Genomic DNA, 16,928 nt, shown 5'->3' on the forward strand with positions numbered 1-16,928 from the left:
TTAATGGTCGGTTGTTATTTGCTATTTTTGGTTCTCTGATCAAAGGACTCCACAAGGGGTCACTCTTGACCTTCCTGCACTTTGGGAAGAATGAAGCCAACTGGAGCATATATTGAAATCTAGCATCTAAAGACTTATTAGGTAAACAGGTTCAGACCCATGGCTGCAGAGTCCTCAAAAAACAAAGTGGATATTCTCCAATTAAAGGAACCAGAGCACCTTGGAGAAGTGAAAACGATTTCAAGACTGGGGCAGGGAAAATGCAAGGTAAGTCTGGAGCATCCTGTGGTGCTCATAAAAGGGATAGGTACATGTTGAAAGGGCACGGGAGCCAACCTGAAAGAGCTCCCAAAAGCCAAAGCTGGAACATTTTGAGCACAAAATAAATAATGACATTGTCAAAATATAAGCCATAGAATAAAATAAATATTTGTGAGTCCTGACTGACATAAATAATTGAATTAATAAATGGCTGAGGGAGAAAGGACCACTCTTCTTTACATAATTACAATTAATGAATGTGGAGGAAGTGGTGGAAATAGAAAATCATGATCAGAGGAGCACAGTGGTGATAATTGTGGGCAGGATCTACCGATGGGTCCTGAAATTGGTATATGAGGGTTTCAACAAAAGCAGGATATCTGCATGATCTTGAAATATTCCTTATTTGTTCATTACAGAGTGAGGAATGGCAACTTTGTTGTGCGAGGAGATCAAGGTTAGCATCACTAGTGATAAGGCATATCCTTTTCATGTACCTTCTGACATGATATACTGAAAAGGGCATATGACTTCTGTGGTATTCTTTGGGGGAAAAGAACAACTTCCATCTAATGAGAAAACATCAGGTAAGCCCAAATTGGGCAACAATTTCAAAGTAACTACTGACCAGTATTCTTTATAAAACCAAAAACCAAACCCACTGCCAATCGACTCACAGCGACCCCCTTTGGGTTCCCGAGGCAGTAATCTTTAAGTAGATTGCCTGGTCTTGCTTCCACGGAGTGGCTGGTGGGTTTGAAACATCAACCTTCTGTTGATGCTATTCTTTATAAGTGGGCATAAAAGATGAGAAAAGACTGAGGAAATGTCACAAGTTGAACAAGAGTAAGGAGACATGACACAGGCAGTCCTCGGGTTACAAATGAGATCTTTTCCTAACTGTGTCTTTAAGAATTTGTAGATGTTGGAACAGAATAGGAAGTATTTTGGAAAAGGATACCTATAATGGTGACACAACATGAAATATGTCATCAGTGCCCTGAGTTGTAAATGGGGAAGTTGTTATGTTGGCAAATGTCTTGTTGTGTATGTTTTCACCACAAGAAAAGTTTAAAAAAAAAAAAAAGATTTACAGCTTTGGAAACTCAGTGGGATCACTTTGAGTTGGAATTGACTTGATGGCAATGAGTTGGTTTTAGTGCAAGAAAAGGCTTGCTTATGCAGCGAGTGAAGGTAATTATGTTGAAGAAATTGTTGCAAGTAGGAGTTCACTTGTTTCAAAGTGAGGGCAAATGTCCATAACATGAAAGGCAAGTACAAGTTGTCCATAAATTGGACATTTGTATCCCAGGGACTGCCTGTAGCTAAATGTAATGTGGGATCCTTGATGGGATCCAGGAACAGAAAAAGAACATGAGTGGGAAAACTAAGTAAAGCTGAATAAGTTCTTTAGTTAACAGTATTGTGCCAATGTTCATTTCTTGGTTTTGACCATTGTACTGAATTTTCATAAGAAGTTAACATTAGGGGAAGTTGTGTGAAGAATATATGAAAACTATCTGGACTATTTTTGCAATGTATCTATGAGTCTAAAATTATTTCAAAATAAAATGTTTGTTTTTTTTTTTTCTTTTTCTAAGGATAGACAAAGTAGATATTGAAAAGAACTCATAAGAAATAGAACTCATTTAAAAAAGAAAGAAAGAAATATAACTCATTTTAAAGCAAGCAGAGTGGGTCCTACATCTGCTACTATTCTATCAAATCAGTTGATGTTTCTGTCATCATATACATCCTTTAATGGAAACTTTTCTATTTTAGGTATTTATGGAAATAAGAAAAAATATTTTAAAAATAATTTTCATTTATAAAAAACTGTACAGATAAACAGGTCTGGGTACAAGTCCTAGTTGTAGCATTTATCATCTGGGTCATTTTAGACAAATTACTTAACCTCTTTAAGCATCAACTTCTTAAGCATTAAAAAAGGATAATTAGAGAGCTTATGTTATAGGGTGGCTGTGAGCATTCATTTAAGCATATATATCGCTTAGGAGATCACTTGACACACCACACTAAAACCAAATGAAACTCACTGCCACCAAGTCGATTTGACTCATAGAGACTCCTCCTTGGGTTTCCGAGGCAGTGTCTCTACGAAGTAGATTGCCCATTCTTCCTTTGGAGGAATGGCTGGTGGGTTTGAACTGTCAGCCTTCAGGTTAGCAGTAAAATGCCTTAGGCACTACACCACCATATCACACACACACACACACACACACAAACCTCATGCCCTTGTGTCAGATTCGAGTCACAGTGATCCCTCCTTGGGTTTCCAAGGCAGTATCACTATGGAAATAGATTGCCCAATCTTCCTTCCCAGGAGTGGCTGGTGGGTTTGAACCGCCAGCCTTCTGGCTAGCAGTCAAGTGCCTTAGGCACTATGCCACCAGAGCTCCCACCATACAACAAGCAGTCAAAAATAACAGATATTACTATTATTGAAAATAGAACTAATAATAATGGCATGATAGAACTAATAACAATAATAGTTAATAACTAATAACAACATCTGCAGTCAGTGAAGACTTTAAGCTAGGTCCTGAGTCCCACTGTGTCAGGTCATAGCGAAGCCTGGTACTCACAAAGGCCATAGGCTAAAGTTCCAGTTTGTGCTGTGGTGGAGTTTGAAAGTCCAACAACATTCAAGATGTTGACAATGCCCTAAAGGGGGGAAGGGATAAAAGCAAAGAGAGAAGACCTGGGACTCTTCTGTCCTGGAAGGACCCCTATCCTGCTCCAGGAACATAAGCCCACTACTCTACAGCACATTTTTGTAGGGTCAGGGAAAGACCTAAGCATGTCCATTTGACCATCTGATGTAGTCAATGCCTTAACCTGTGAACTATACCTTTTTTTCTTATTTTTAAAATTGTAATTTTATTATGGTAGAATATATGTAACAAAGCATGTGCCATTTCAGCCATTTCTACATGTACAATTCAGTGACATTAATAAGAACAGCATCTTTTTTTTAGCAGTGTTAATCAAACACTGCGTTCATGTCTGCTGACCCACCACTTGCCTCCCCCAGGCCACAGAGCCTACCTGCAGCTCGCCATTCCCTTCACGTTCACACAGGTGCCATCGTTTTGGCAAGGGTTTGGGTCACATGGGTCTCTTAAGTACTGTGGCCAGTTGTGGTAGTCCATGGGGCCTGTGTTCTCCACTGACCGCTTCGGTCGGCTGGGCTGCCCCTGGCCCAGGCTGCCAGGTGGGACTTCCTCTAACAAGGCCTTCCCTGAACCTTTTCCTGGGGCTTGCTGCTCTTGATCATGGAGAATAAGGCCTTGGGGGATTAGCCTTGTGTTTTTAGTGGGAACTTCAGTCTTGTTAAGGTGGGTGATATCTTAAAGAAATAGACAAAGAATCATGAGGAAGAACCAGAATTAATAACCCACTACAGTTAAATGGGAAATGCATATATTGCAGAAAATGGGAATTCCAGAACACTTAATTGTGCTCATAAGGAACCTCTACATAGACTAAGAAGTAGTTATTCAAACATAATAAAGGGATAGTACGTGGTTTAAAATGAAGAAAAGTGTGCATCAGTATTCTATGCTTTTACCATACTTATTCAATTTACATGCTGAAAAAATAATCTGACAAGCAGGACTGTGTGAAGAAGAATGCAGCATTAGGAATGGAGGAAGACTCATTAACTACCTCTGATATGCAGATAACACAACCTTGCTTGTTGAAAGTGAAGAGGGCTTGAAGCACTTACTGAGGAAGATCAAAGACTACACCCTTCAGTGTGGATTGCTTCTCAACAGAAAGAAAACAAAAATCCTCACAACTGGACCAGAAAGCAACATCACAATAAACAGAGAGAAGATTCAAGTTGTCAAGGATTTCATTTCACTTGGAGCCTCAATCAACATGCATGAAATCAGGAGTCAAGAAACCAAAGGACATAATGCATTGGGCAAGTCTACTGCAAAAGACCACTTCAAAGTGTTAGTAAAGCTGTCACGTTTAAGTTGTGCCTGACCCAAGCCATGGTATTTTCAATCGTCTCATATGCATGCAAAAGCTGGACAATGACTAAGAAAGACTGAAGAAGAATTGATTCATTTGAATTATGGTAGTTGCTAAAGCATATTGAATATACCATGGACTGCCACAAGAATAAACGATCTATCTTGGAAGAAGTGCAGCTAGAATTCTCCTTAGAAGCAAGGATGATGAGACTTCATCTCATGTACTTTGTTGAAGGGCATCATGCTAGGTAAAACAGAGGGTCAGTGAAAAAGGGGAAGGCCCTCAATCTGATGGACTGGCACAGTGGCTGCAACAACGGGCTCAAATACAGCAATGGTTGTGAGGATGGCACAAGACTGAGCAGCATTTTAATCTGTTTTCCTAAGGTCACAATGAGTTGGAACCGACTCAATGGCACTTAACAACAACAACCCAAAAGCAAACCAAACCCAGTGCCATCAAGTTGATTCCAACTCATAGCAACACCGTAAAGTTTCCAAGGCTGTAATCTTACAGAAGCAGACTGCCTCGTCTTTCTCCTGAGAAGCTAGTGAGCCTGAACTGCCAACCTTTTGGTTAGCAGCCAAATGTCTTAGCTACTGCACCACCAGCTCCTTAACATCAACAACAAAGCTATACATTAAAACGGCTAGATCATAATAATGATAGAGGCATCAGATTGAGGACGAAACATTTTGAAATTTCTCTGTAAATTTTCAGCTCTAGTACCAGTCTAGTCCCTAGTAGACAATCACCTCTATTGATTCATTGACTAAGGAGCTGGCTGATCATAGATCAGGTGTTGTATTTTACATTGTCCCTGGAGAAGGACAACATGTTTGGTAAAATAGAGGGTCAAAGAAAAAGAAGAAGACCTTCAATGAGAGGATTGACACAGTGGCTGTAACACCCTCGATGAGACAGATTGACCCAATGGCTGTAACACCCTCAATGAGACAGATTGACACAGTGACTTTAACAATGCGCTCAAACAGCAATGATCGTGAAGATGGCGCAACAACAATTAAGTTCTGGAGGAAGTTTTCAGGCGCCCCTCTGACCCTCATGGACATCAACTTGAATGACGTAAAAGAGCAACTTTGAGTCCAGTAGATTCTCATAATGCCAGCTATTTTTGTTTTTAAAATAGTACAACTGAATTATTATTTAACTTGTAAAAAGAAGCAAAACACTAGCATGGATGAATTTGTTTAAATAAAAATGAAATCAGTAAACTGTCATATTTGATAAATTATCAAAAACAATGACATTGAAATTTGAGTTTCTCCTGAGGAGAATTAAAATTAAAAAGTGAGTCCTTCAGCAATTGCATAAAATGTGGTTCTCTTACAATATATCTTTAAAAAAAAAAAAAAGAAAGAAAAAGTAGTCATACACACACACACACAAACCCCATTCTCCATGAGTTGCTTAAAATTTAGTGCAAAATCAGTGGAAAGCCTAGAACATAGGATTGCTGACTTAGGAAGAACAGTAATAGTACCTTCAAAGTCCACAAAAATGATGAGGTCATCATTTTTAAGGAAACTCCTCCTTTTCAGCATTTCGTGGGAGATGAAACCACTCCAACCCCAGTCTATGCTTCGAAAACAATCACAGCCCTGATCATAGGATCCCACTGTGGATGGTCTGTCCCAGATGACAGAGTCATTTATTGCTGCAAAGTAATAGGTGAGAAAAAGTGCTTTAAAAATCACATTACCTTTTCATACTTCACTTCCCAACTTATCTTTAATGATTGTTTACTGCTTTATTCATCAGAAAAAACAATGATTAAAAAGTGGATTATTTATTCTTTCCAAGAGAATTAAAGCTGAAGATGGGGAAGAGTGAAAAACCACAGCTGTGAATGGTCAGCTGTCCCCTGTTGAGTGACTTCTGCAATAAAGAGGGAGGGACAGCTGTTAACTTCCTTCATCTAACTAAAGACCATTTTTTTGAAAAACATAGTTTGCCTACTTCGTTATCAAGTTTATTTCACAGGCTGATATTTAGCAATATTTTAGGAGTCAGTGCATTCATTCTGTGCAGAGTCTAGCAAATTCTGAGTATTTTATAAATGATGAGCAGTTTGAGTCTTTTCAATTAGAGCAGGAATTACCTGATTTGTTTCTTAGTGCCTAGCATAGAGTTTGGTACACCATCAGTGCTCAATAGATGGTTGATAAATGAATTCAAGAAAGAGAAGGAAGATAATACAGCATTGCAAATCTTAATAATACAACATGACTATGTTGCTGATATGTCCAAGGAAATAATGTGAGAGAAATGTTAATTTCTCTTGTAAAGATAGGAATCTCATCTGCTTATCCTCTTGGTCTAGGAGACAGTTCTTAATTATGCTGAAATTACTTACCTGAAGAAGTCTGGGACTCGGAGGTAGTGAACACCAGGCTGGATGACATCCTATTTCTAACATCGGGTTCCTGGTCAAGAATTGTCATTATCACCTGTCTGTTTACAACTGGCCACTCCAGGATAGCATCATTTTCGCCACTGCACAGGTGAAAAGTCAGCCCTGTGTAGCCAGAGCTAATGGAGTTTATTCTGCCATGGGGATATAAGGTCAAACCAAAACCATATCCCTCTAAATTGTAGAATCGAGGGCTCTGGAGTTTGTCTCCTTGCACTGTATTCGTGAGAACCTGGGAGAAGTTCCGTACTGTCCAAACCCCCGTTGGGCATGGCATTTCCATCAGAGTGATGTCATCAAGGTAAATCCCTCCACTGGAGTTCTGGGGGTTACCTCTTGTGCCCTGGAAAAGGTAGCGAAACTTCTTTTCCTCTCTGAGTGTCACATGAGCAATTTTCCAATTTTGATCAAGATCTCCTGAGGACAAATGGAAAATAAAATTGGTGACAATTTTGCCAACATAGAGTGAGAATTCACTATGAGCCTGGTAGTGTGCAAGCACTTGAAATACATTAACTCATTTAATCCTCAAAACAGCCCTAGGAGGTAAGAACTGTTTTATTTATTTTATTTTTCCAGAGCAGAGTTTGTTTTACATTCAACATTACATGTACATTTAGTTTCACTCCCCATTTACAATCCCCTGCCCTAACCCAGTCTCCTCCCTTCCCTGCCCACTAACTCCCCCTCCCCCCCATATCCCTCATAGTTATGCACTCCTGTGTGTCCTGCATTTCTTCCATGTGGATGTTGCCACTGTGGTGCCCCATGGTCCATTGCTCCAAGGGATGCATTTCCATAGAGTATGTGGGTATGTCACCCTGGGTTGAAGTGGTCTGCATGTACATCTTGTTAACTATTAGGCTGAAAGCCAGCCCCTAAGAGTGAGTTTTATTCCAAGCCTAGAATGTATCCCAGGGCCATAGTATTGGGGGTCTCACCAGACTCCATCCGACCAGTAAGTCTGGTCATTATTGAGTTTTTGGATTTTGTTCCATGTTTTCCCTCCCACTCTATCCAGGATCTCCAGATTTGATCCTTTCTCGAGTGGTTGGCATTGGTAGCCAGGCACCATCTAGTTCTTCTGGTCTCGAGGGCCATCATGTCCTAGGGCTGATTGCTTCCAAATGCCTTTTTTTTTTTTTTTTTCTGCCCTCTTCTTCACCTCCAATGATAGAAGACCATTAGCTGCATCTTAGATGACCACTTAAGAGCTTTTAAGACCCAGTCACTAGTCACCAATGTAGGATGAGGAATAAGGCTTTTATGTATTTTGTTGAGCCAATTGAGTCTGGTGTCCCCCAGTTCTATACTCCTGAGACGGTAGATCCGTTGGATCTCTCTCCCACAGTGTCTGGGTGTCTGCGAGGGATTACTCTATGTCTGTCTTCTGTTGTTTCTGTAAGGACTGCAGGTATTTTGTATCACTGGTATCTGTGCAAGATTAGCCTCCACTGAATCTATCCTTGACCAAGACTATAATCCTGTTCACTGACCTCCATCTGATCTTCTTAGTTGTTTATGTGTTTATCTGTAGCCTGGTATTTGGTGTAAATGGTAATGCATTATTTTGGATATACTGGTTGATATGAGCATCTGTTGTCTATCTCTTATGTACACAATTCGCTATCCTCCCTTTTCTCAATGTTATCATGGTGGTCACAGACTCTTTCTATACATCCCTCCCCTTACCCACATCAGCATATGGGTCCCAACTAGCCCAAAATTAATCCCTCCCCTTCCCTCCCCACCCCAGTAAGCTACAAAGTGAGTTCCCTTTCTTAAGCAAACCCTTCTTTGTTATGTGATGGGCATTTAGGTTGTTTCCATCTCTTTGCTATTGGGAATTGTGCTCCGATGAACATAGGTATGCATATGTCTGTTCTCACCTCTTTAGGATATATTCCTAGTAATGAAATTACTGGATCAAATAGTATTTCTATTTTCAGCTTTTTAAGGAAACACCATACAGTGTGCCACAATGGTTATATCATTTTACAATCCCACCAGCAGTGCACAGGAGTTCCAATCTCTCCGCAACCTCGCCAGCATTTGTTATTTTCTGTCCTGTTGAACTTTGTTATTATTGCTGGAGTGAGATGATATCTCGTCGTTGTTTTGATTTGCATCTCTCTAATGACTAAAGGTCGTGAGCAATTCCTAATTTGTTTGTTGGCTGCCAGCATATCATCTTTAATAAAATGTCTGTAAGAACTATTTTAAACTGATCAAGTAACTTTTCTAGGGTCACATGTCTAGTAAAGGAAAAACAGCTTAAAAAGATATACCATAATTTATTTTTAAATTCATATTCAAATTATTCAAATTTTAACCATGAATTTTTCAGCTAATATTTAGCTCCACAAGTTGTGGGTACTTAGATGTTAAGAGAGACAAATCTCATCTCTGTGATTTTGGAATTATAATGAGTCATCTGTAGAGGGGTCCTGGCCTCAGTAAAAAACATGTATGTGTGTGTGTCTGTACATACACACATTTGCATGCAAGTACTTTATAATAAGGTTATATGTAAGTATTATGCATACATATAGACACATATTTGTATGGAACCACTTATATGTGTGGTGCAGTGAATTACTCGGTGTAGCTCTTCTACCCATAGTCTTTGTGACTCCCACCAAATTAGTGGGTGGAACTATGCAAATGTAAGATGCTTGTGGCTCACCAAGGGAATTGGACAGCTTTTTAGTAATGTAAATAAAGTATCTGGCACCTTTGTGTGGATCGGAATATGCAAACAAGGTGTATGTTGTTGTTGTTGTTGTCATTGTTATGTGCCGTCCAGTCAGACCCGACTCATAGTGACCCCTCCTAGGGTTTCCAAGGAGGTATCACTATGGAAGTAGATTGACCAACCTTCCTTCTGAGGAGTGGCTGGTGGTTTTGAACTGTCAGCCTTCTGGTTAGCAATCAACCCTAATGTGAGGATTGCTAAGCTTAAAATGAGCCCTCCCAGAGACAGAAGGGGGATCTCACTGCCAGCAAGAATGAAGAACTGGAGGTGGAGTAGAGCTCATCATTGGACCTGAAATTACTGCCCTGGGCCTCCGTGGCAGAGAGTTGGCAGAGAGATGGCAGCAGCAGAACCAAGAGGCTCGAGACAGAGCAGTGGGCTTGCTGGCCCACTGAGCAAGAAAGCTGAGTGCCTTTGAGCAGAGGTTTGCTGGCAGTGTGGGGTGCACCTAGATGCTCCTATTGGCAGAGCTAAAAAAGAGCTTTGTAACAGTTGCCTGAATAGAGCAGAGGGTGTCCAAGAAGCCAAGGGCCAAAGAGAGGTATAGGTATACCTGAGTGTATGGCCTAAAGGAGGATTTCCTGACTGAAGAATTGTATCCTGAGCATTCCTGACCTGAATTGTAACCTGTTACTTCCCTAATAAACTCCATAATTGTGAGTATTGTATGAGTTCTGGGTGGCCACTGCAATGATTATTGAACCCAGCAGAGAAGCAGTGAGTGCCCTGGGAGGGACAATTGGCATCAAAATTGGTTTAAAAAAAAAAGGCTGGAGGGTGACAGCATGTCTGACCTTGTAGAAATCAGCCTTGGGCTTCTGATAGTGATTGTCTCTTCCACTTGTGAAGTCAGAGGAGGATGCCACCCCCATGTCCTGTTTGCAATATGTAAAGATTATATATGCATATGTGTGTATATACATACACACACGTATTTTGTATGTAAGTATCTTGGTTACAAACACATTTTGAAAAGGTTAAAATGTATTTAGTATGATTTTAACTATCATAAGTTAAATATCATATAAACACTAAGCAATATTTAACATTTTAGAAAAATTTCTTTGACAAGATATTATCAGAATGGACTTCTTCAAGAATTTATTTATATGGTACTTCCAGAGATCTCAGACAGACACACTTTAAATTCTATAAAACTTAAGCATAATCAGTGTAATGAGCTAAATTAAGTGTGGAAAGTTTGCTTCATTGATTTTATGCTGATGAGGATAAAATTTTTAGCTTTATATGGAAGTGAGCAATAATAGATCCCATCAATGTTATTCAGCCTGCAATTCATTTTCAAATTAAATATTTAAAATCTTTGATAACATAGAGATTTCTTACCTCTTGAAGGACTCCATTATACCAGCTATGATAAATTCCAGCCAGAAATGTGAATCCCTCAAAACCATTATTTGGAGAGTTCCCAAGTTCTCCACAGAATGACCTGGTAGCAATGATTTGGGCACCTGTTTTTATAAGTAACCTCTACAAAAGCCTTCACATTTCAAGTATAGGCTGAAATACAGTTCTTTCTTTGGACTAATTTTAATTGAAAAATTATTTATGAAATGGAAAAATATGAATGCTTGTGTCTCTTTTTCTAGTTGTGAATGAACACCCACCCCCACAAAAGGGAAATACTTGGCTTTATAACACTGGATGTTGATTTACAGCCAGATTACCCTTGTACACAACTGCCTAGCTTAGTATTTCAAGGTTCGCATGTTGAATTTTTTTTATAGAAATACATAAAGTAAATATGTATTTACTTTATGAGTTTATTAGGGAAGTAGAAATATGTAAATAAATGAAATGAATATTTGAAAACAGTTTACTGCCCACCAGCTGTATAAGTCTGCTTCAAGTTACTTCAGCATACTAAATAAAGGTATCATTGAATTTTCTGAAAGGGATGCAAAAACACTTATGGTCAACTACTTACCTACTGTATGTCTCCCAGCAGTATCAATTCCTGCACCTATTTTACTTTTCAATCCTCAGCCCCAAATCACCCTTTTTCTCTGCCTTAGCTTGGGAGTTCTCCCAAATGCTAGTGAAAACTGGATTTACATACGTTATTTGGCCTCTTACAAAAATATATATCAGCCTCACCTAAACCCTCTGTCCTATAAATTTTTTAGTAGTTAAAACTTTCATTATGTGGTTAAAACAAGCCAGATATTATTCTAGGCCCTTAGAAGAGGAGGAAGTGAAAAGGTATAGGAAAGAAGGGGAGGATGAGGAAGGAGAGAAAAAGGAGAAAGAGGAAGAAGAGGACTGAAAGGAGGAGGTGGTGGAGAAGGCAAAAAGAGAAGGGAAGAGGAGAAGGAGATGGAAGAAGAGAAACAGAATCCCAGATTTAAGCCACACAGTCCTTGTGTAGTAGATGCTTATAAGTACCTTGGAAAGTCTTCACTTTGACCAGCTTGCGAACATTGCCTGTGCTGTCATCCCTCCTGACCCAGACAACCAGTCTATCTGAATGGCTTCCTGTCATTTTGTAGAAAAACTGCAAGCACTGCTGCTTCCTCTTTGGGTAAAGAATCCGTGACTCCAGCAAGGCTGCCTCTTCTGCTGACCCAGAGCTGGTGTTGAAGTGCATGAAGTAGCCAGCATCTGTGAAGAGAGCACCCTAATATCTCATCTCTGGCTTCCCATGCCCCAGGGTACCATCTGCCCAAGGAAAATGAAATAATGAACAACAGTCATTACCCAGGCAACAAAAGCCCGAGCTCTTCTGGGGGAAATAGAAAGAAGGTATTTGCCAGTGAACATTCTATTAGTCTCTATGGATAGATTCACTGGATAATGTTGCCATTCTCTGTGACCTCTTGAATTACCTTTCTTCTCAAGGCTGAGAAATCTCTACCTCTGATTTTAGGAAATACAGGCTTCTAGCAAAGTCTGATGAAAGCTAATGTCTCTGTAATGAGTTCTACTTTTCTCATTGACTTCATTTTTAAAATTTGCGATTCATTCCAAGGGAAGAGTTGGCCTTTTGATGTACTTGAAACATGAACCCATCACCATCAAGTCAATTCTGACTCACAGTAACCCTGTAGGACAGGGTAGAACTGTCCCATGGGGTTTCCAAGGCTGTAAATCCTTATGGAAGCATACTGCCTCATCTTTTTCCCATGGAAGTCTGATGCATTCAAATCACCAACCTTTCTGTTAGCAGGTAAGCTTAACCATTGTGCCACCAGGGCACCTATATGAAACATACTGGGGTTCAAAGGTTTAGGATTTGGATTTTTTAATATTCCCATTTATGATAATAAGGGTTCAAACTGCCCCTGCTTCTAGCCTAACACCAAAAAAAAAGCCAAACTCATTGCCATCGAGTTGACACCAATTCATAGCGACCCATCCTTGGGTTCCCAAGGTGGTATCTGTACGGAAGTAGATCACCCAATCTTTCTTCCGAAGAGTGGCTGGTGGATTTGAACCACCAGCCTTCTGGTTAGCAGTCAAATGCCTTAGACACTAGGCCACCCTAATAACTTGGTGTATTATCATATGTAAAGAATCATCTGGCAATGAGAAGGAGCATTAACTATGTATTAGGAATTAATTGAGGATTTCTTCTGAATGTAAAAGAGAGCTCTAAAAAAAAAAAAAAAAAATGCTGGAAAAGAAGGCAATAAAGTGTCTCTAGCATTAGTACCAGAGGTGGAATTTGCCTAAGTCAGATATTGCCAAATTCTCCTCTTTAAACACAAGCATGTGTCTAAATTAATGAATCATTAGGCAAACCAGCACATCTTCCAAAGTCAAGCATAATAAGAAATTCTTGCATGAAAAAAAGGTCTTTCAAACAGAACTCCAGTCTTCTACCCATCACCAAATGCTTCACTCAAAATATTTCACAAAATGAAGACAATGTGAGATACAGTACAGTCTAAGACCTCTTGTCATCTGGTGCCCTTCATCCTGTCTCATATGTGGAAGGTGTGTCTTCCCAGTTAGCAAACAGCAAGCATCACTGGTTTAAATGACCTTTCAACTAAGCTGAAAACTGTCTAAATGGCTTTGATATTATGTCACAGAAAATTGTGTTTTCTTGTCTGTTCTTCCCAATAGTTGAACTTTCCAGTACTTGAAGTCATAGAATATAGTGCAGCTGGAAACTTCTGCATTATGAATGTTTGGGTTAAAGAAGAGCTCACAATGTGGTTCCTTGGTCAGGAAGTCCTATCCAAATGCAGTAGGAAGTATAAAGTGAAAGCAAATAACTTAGGCCCAGGAATTAGGAGACCTGAATTCTTGCCCTGGCTCTGCCACTAACTATGTGTTGATTCATAACTCTGGGTTTCAAATGGAAAGTGGGTTCAAGTCCAAGAGGTCCTTGGAGCTCTTCAACTTTATGGATCATCCTGAACAATACCAGTGCTCTCCAAAACAGGGAAAACAGTCCCAGTCAATGCTCCTGTGGAAAAACATAATGGCTCTTGATAAAGCGTTTCTTGACATTTCTTCTGGGTGTGGGCCTTTTCTCCCAAATAGTATACTAGAACATTCTTTTAGCAGTTTCCTATCACATAAAGATCACTCTTCTGTTTAGCCGACAAGTATATATATATTAGCTTAGCAGCAAGCCCACTGGATAGATCAGATTAGGAACTATGATGGAAATTTAAAGAGAATTTCAGGCTTGGCTCACCCTTTGGTTGCTTAGGATAATCTGTTTGACATTTCATGTGTAACAGAGACTTCTACCTTCTACCCTCTGTCAAAGAGGGAGAATGGCATTGGTTTATGACCACTGGCATATCCCTGATGGCATGGCATCAGGATGACATGTTGGGTCCCTTTAGAGAAGACTGTCTAACCAGACCTCAGGCAGGCATGGACAAAGGACCTCATAAGACTATTTTTAAAAAAAAAAAAAAAAAAAGCTAGTAGAATGTGTAAACTGACTTGCTTCCAAATAGGATTGAGATTATCTCAATAAGAGGCACATAAATAAGGATGCTAAAATAGAATTAAAAAATAAATTGGACCTATAGAGAGAAAAAAAATAAGGAGTTCCAGTGGTGCTGTGGTTAAGGCATTGGGCTGCTAACCAAAATATCGGAGGTTCAAACCAGCCACTCTGCAGGAAAAATGCAAGGCTGTCTGCTTCCATAAATGTTTATAGTCTTGGAAACCCTATGGGGGTCACCATGAGTCAGGGTTTGCGTTTGGTTTTTAGAGGGAAAAATAAGTTCTGGTGGCATAGTGGTTAAAGCATTCAGCTTCTAACCAAAATGTTGGTGGTTCAAAGCCACCAACCCTTCTGCAGGAGAAAGATGCAGCAGTCTGCATCCCTAATAATTTACAGCATTGGAAACCCTATGCAGCAGTTCTACTCTGTCTTATTAAAAGAAAGAAAAAGAAAAGAAAAGAGAAAAACAACCAAACTCATTGTTGTCAAGTTGGACTCATAGCAACCCATCCTTGGGTTTCTGAGGCAGTAATCACTATGGAAGCAGATTGCCCAATCTTTTTTCCAGGGAGGAGGAGGAGGAGTAGTGGGTTTGAACTGCCAGCCTTCTGGTTAGCAGTCAAATGTCTTAGACACTAGACCACCAGAACTCCTAGTATAGGGTCACTATAAGAATTAACTTGATAGTAGTTCTTTGTTTTTTGTTTTTCAGTATAGAGGAAAAAGAAAGAAAGAAAGAAAGAAAAGAAGTGAAACTGCTTGTCTGCAGCTGAGAGATTTGCATGAATTATATCCTTCTATCCTCACTCTGAAGTATTAATACCTTGAGGTTTAGAGAAGCTTATGAAAATAAAAACTTTAAAAAAAATCACTTCCTATGGTAGCATAGCGCCTACACATTTGACTGCTAACCAGAAGGCTGGTGGTTCAAACCCACCAGCCACTCCTTGGAGAGAAGGTTGGGCAATCTACTTCCATAGTGATACTGTCTCGGAAACCCAAGGAGGGGTCACTTTGAGTCAGATACGCCTCTACTGCAGTGGGTTTGGTTTTTTTCGGTTTTATGGTTACAATTAGTAAGTAGTGGAGCCAGATTTCAAACCCAGGTCTGTCTGACTCTATTGCTGTTTTACTACACAAAACACATACAAGAACTGTATAAAGATGTGCTGTCTAATATGGTGGTCACCAGCCATATGGGACTACTGAGCACTTGAATGGTGGCCAGTTCAAACTGAGTTGTGCTATAAGGGCAAACTATACATCAGATTTCAAATACTTAGTGAAAAAAAAAATCTGATTAATTGTTATATTGATTATGTTAATAAATGTTATATTGATTACATGATGAAATGCTCATCTTTTGGATATATTAACACACTGCCGTCTAGTTGGATCAAACTCATAGTGACTCATCCTTGGGTTTCCAAGGCTGATTCCCCAACCTTCCTTCCAAGGAGTGGCTAGTGGGTTTGAACTGCCAGCCTCCTGGTTAGCAGTCAAATGCCTTATGCACTACACCACCAGAGCTCCTTTGGATATATTAGGTTAAATAAATTATATTGTTAAAATTAATTTCACCATTTTTTTTATTTTTTATGTGGTTTTTCTAAATAACTAACTCACTGCCATCATAGCGACCCCTCCTGGGGTTTTCCAAGCCAGTGTCACTATGGAAGTAGCTTGCCCAATCTTCCTTCCAAGGAGTGGCTGGTGGGTTTCAACCACCAGCCTTTCAGTTAGCAGTCAAATGTCTTCTGGTTAGTAGTCAAAAATCCCATGGAACACAGTTCTACTCTGACACACATGGGGTTACCGTGAGCAGAAGTCAAATCTATGGCAAGTAGGTAGGTAGATAAATAGAGATAGATAGATAGGTAGATAGATCAATAGATCTATATCTATGCCACCACAGATAAATTTAAATTACATATATGAGTCACATTATGGTTCTGTTGGAGGATAGTGCTCTAGAGACATAGTCCTTATTTACAAAAGTCATGTCTTATCAACCAGGTGTCCACATCAGTTCTGTCATCACTTAAAGACATCTTTCATTTGCATGTACAGACCTGGGTTCTTTTGATTGAGTTAATAATTAAGATGTAAGAAATGTTCTTTGTCCTTATTCAGATTTCCAGGCTTGATAACTAACATTCAGATTGAGGCAAAACACATTGACTGCTTTGACCAATTCAACCTGGTGAACCACCTCAGTGTGTTTACTTTCCTCCTTCACTGACCTGTGCAGCGTCCCACCAAGGTGTGATCCTCTTGTCCTGGCTGAGCACTGTCCTGATGAGCCCAGTCAGCATCATCTCTTGTGCCCTGAATCATGCCACAGATGTTTGCCTTCTCAAAAGCACAGTGGTCTAAAAGGGTGTGAGTTGTTGCTGCAAATGACATTTTTGTCACCTGGTTAAAAGTAAGAAATCTCATTCCACGTAGATAATCTCATTGTCCAGAAAGAATTGTATCATGAAACTTTTTTTTTCTTCACTTGTTTTCAAATACAAGTCCTTCTCTCATTAGTAAGG

General features: G+C 39.7%; 1 protein-coding gene across 1 annotated transcript in view; it reads right to left on the reverse strand.

The window, feature by feature from the left end:
• Nucleotides 1–16,928, reverse strand: part of MEP1A (meprin A subunit alpha) — a 47,404-nt gene that overhangs the window by 4,378 nt on the left and 26,098 nt on the right. Inside the window, exons 9-13 of the mRNA XM_007936295.2 lie at nucleotides 16,635–16,784; nucleotides 11,865–12,080; nucleotides 6,647–7,120; nucleotides 5,774–5,947; nucleotides 3,331–3,631 (exon numbers count right to left, since the gene is read on the reverse strand). Coding sequence (XP_007934486.1) covers nucleotides 3,331–3,631; nucleotides 5,774–5,947; nucleotides 6,647–7,120; nucleotides 11,865–12,080; nucleotides 16,635–16,784 — 1,315 coding nt within the window. The remainder of the gene's footprint in view (nucleotides 1–3,330; nucleotides 3,632–5,773; nucleotides 5,948–6,646; nucleotides 7,121–11,864; nucleotides 12,081–16,634; nucleotides 16,785–16,928) is intronic.

The sequence above is a fragment of the Orycteropus afer genome, unplaced genomic scaffold (genome assembly GCF_000298275.1).
Source record: "Orycteropus afer afer isolate SDZICR_OR568_19922 unplaced genomic scaffold, OryAfe1.0 scaffold00034, whole genome shotgun sequence".
NCBI classification, from domain to species: Eukaryota; Metazoa; Chordata; class Mammalia; order Tubulidentata; family Orycteropodidae; genus Orycteropus; species Orycteropus afer.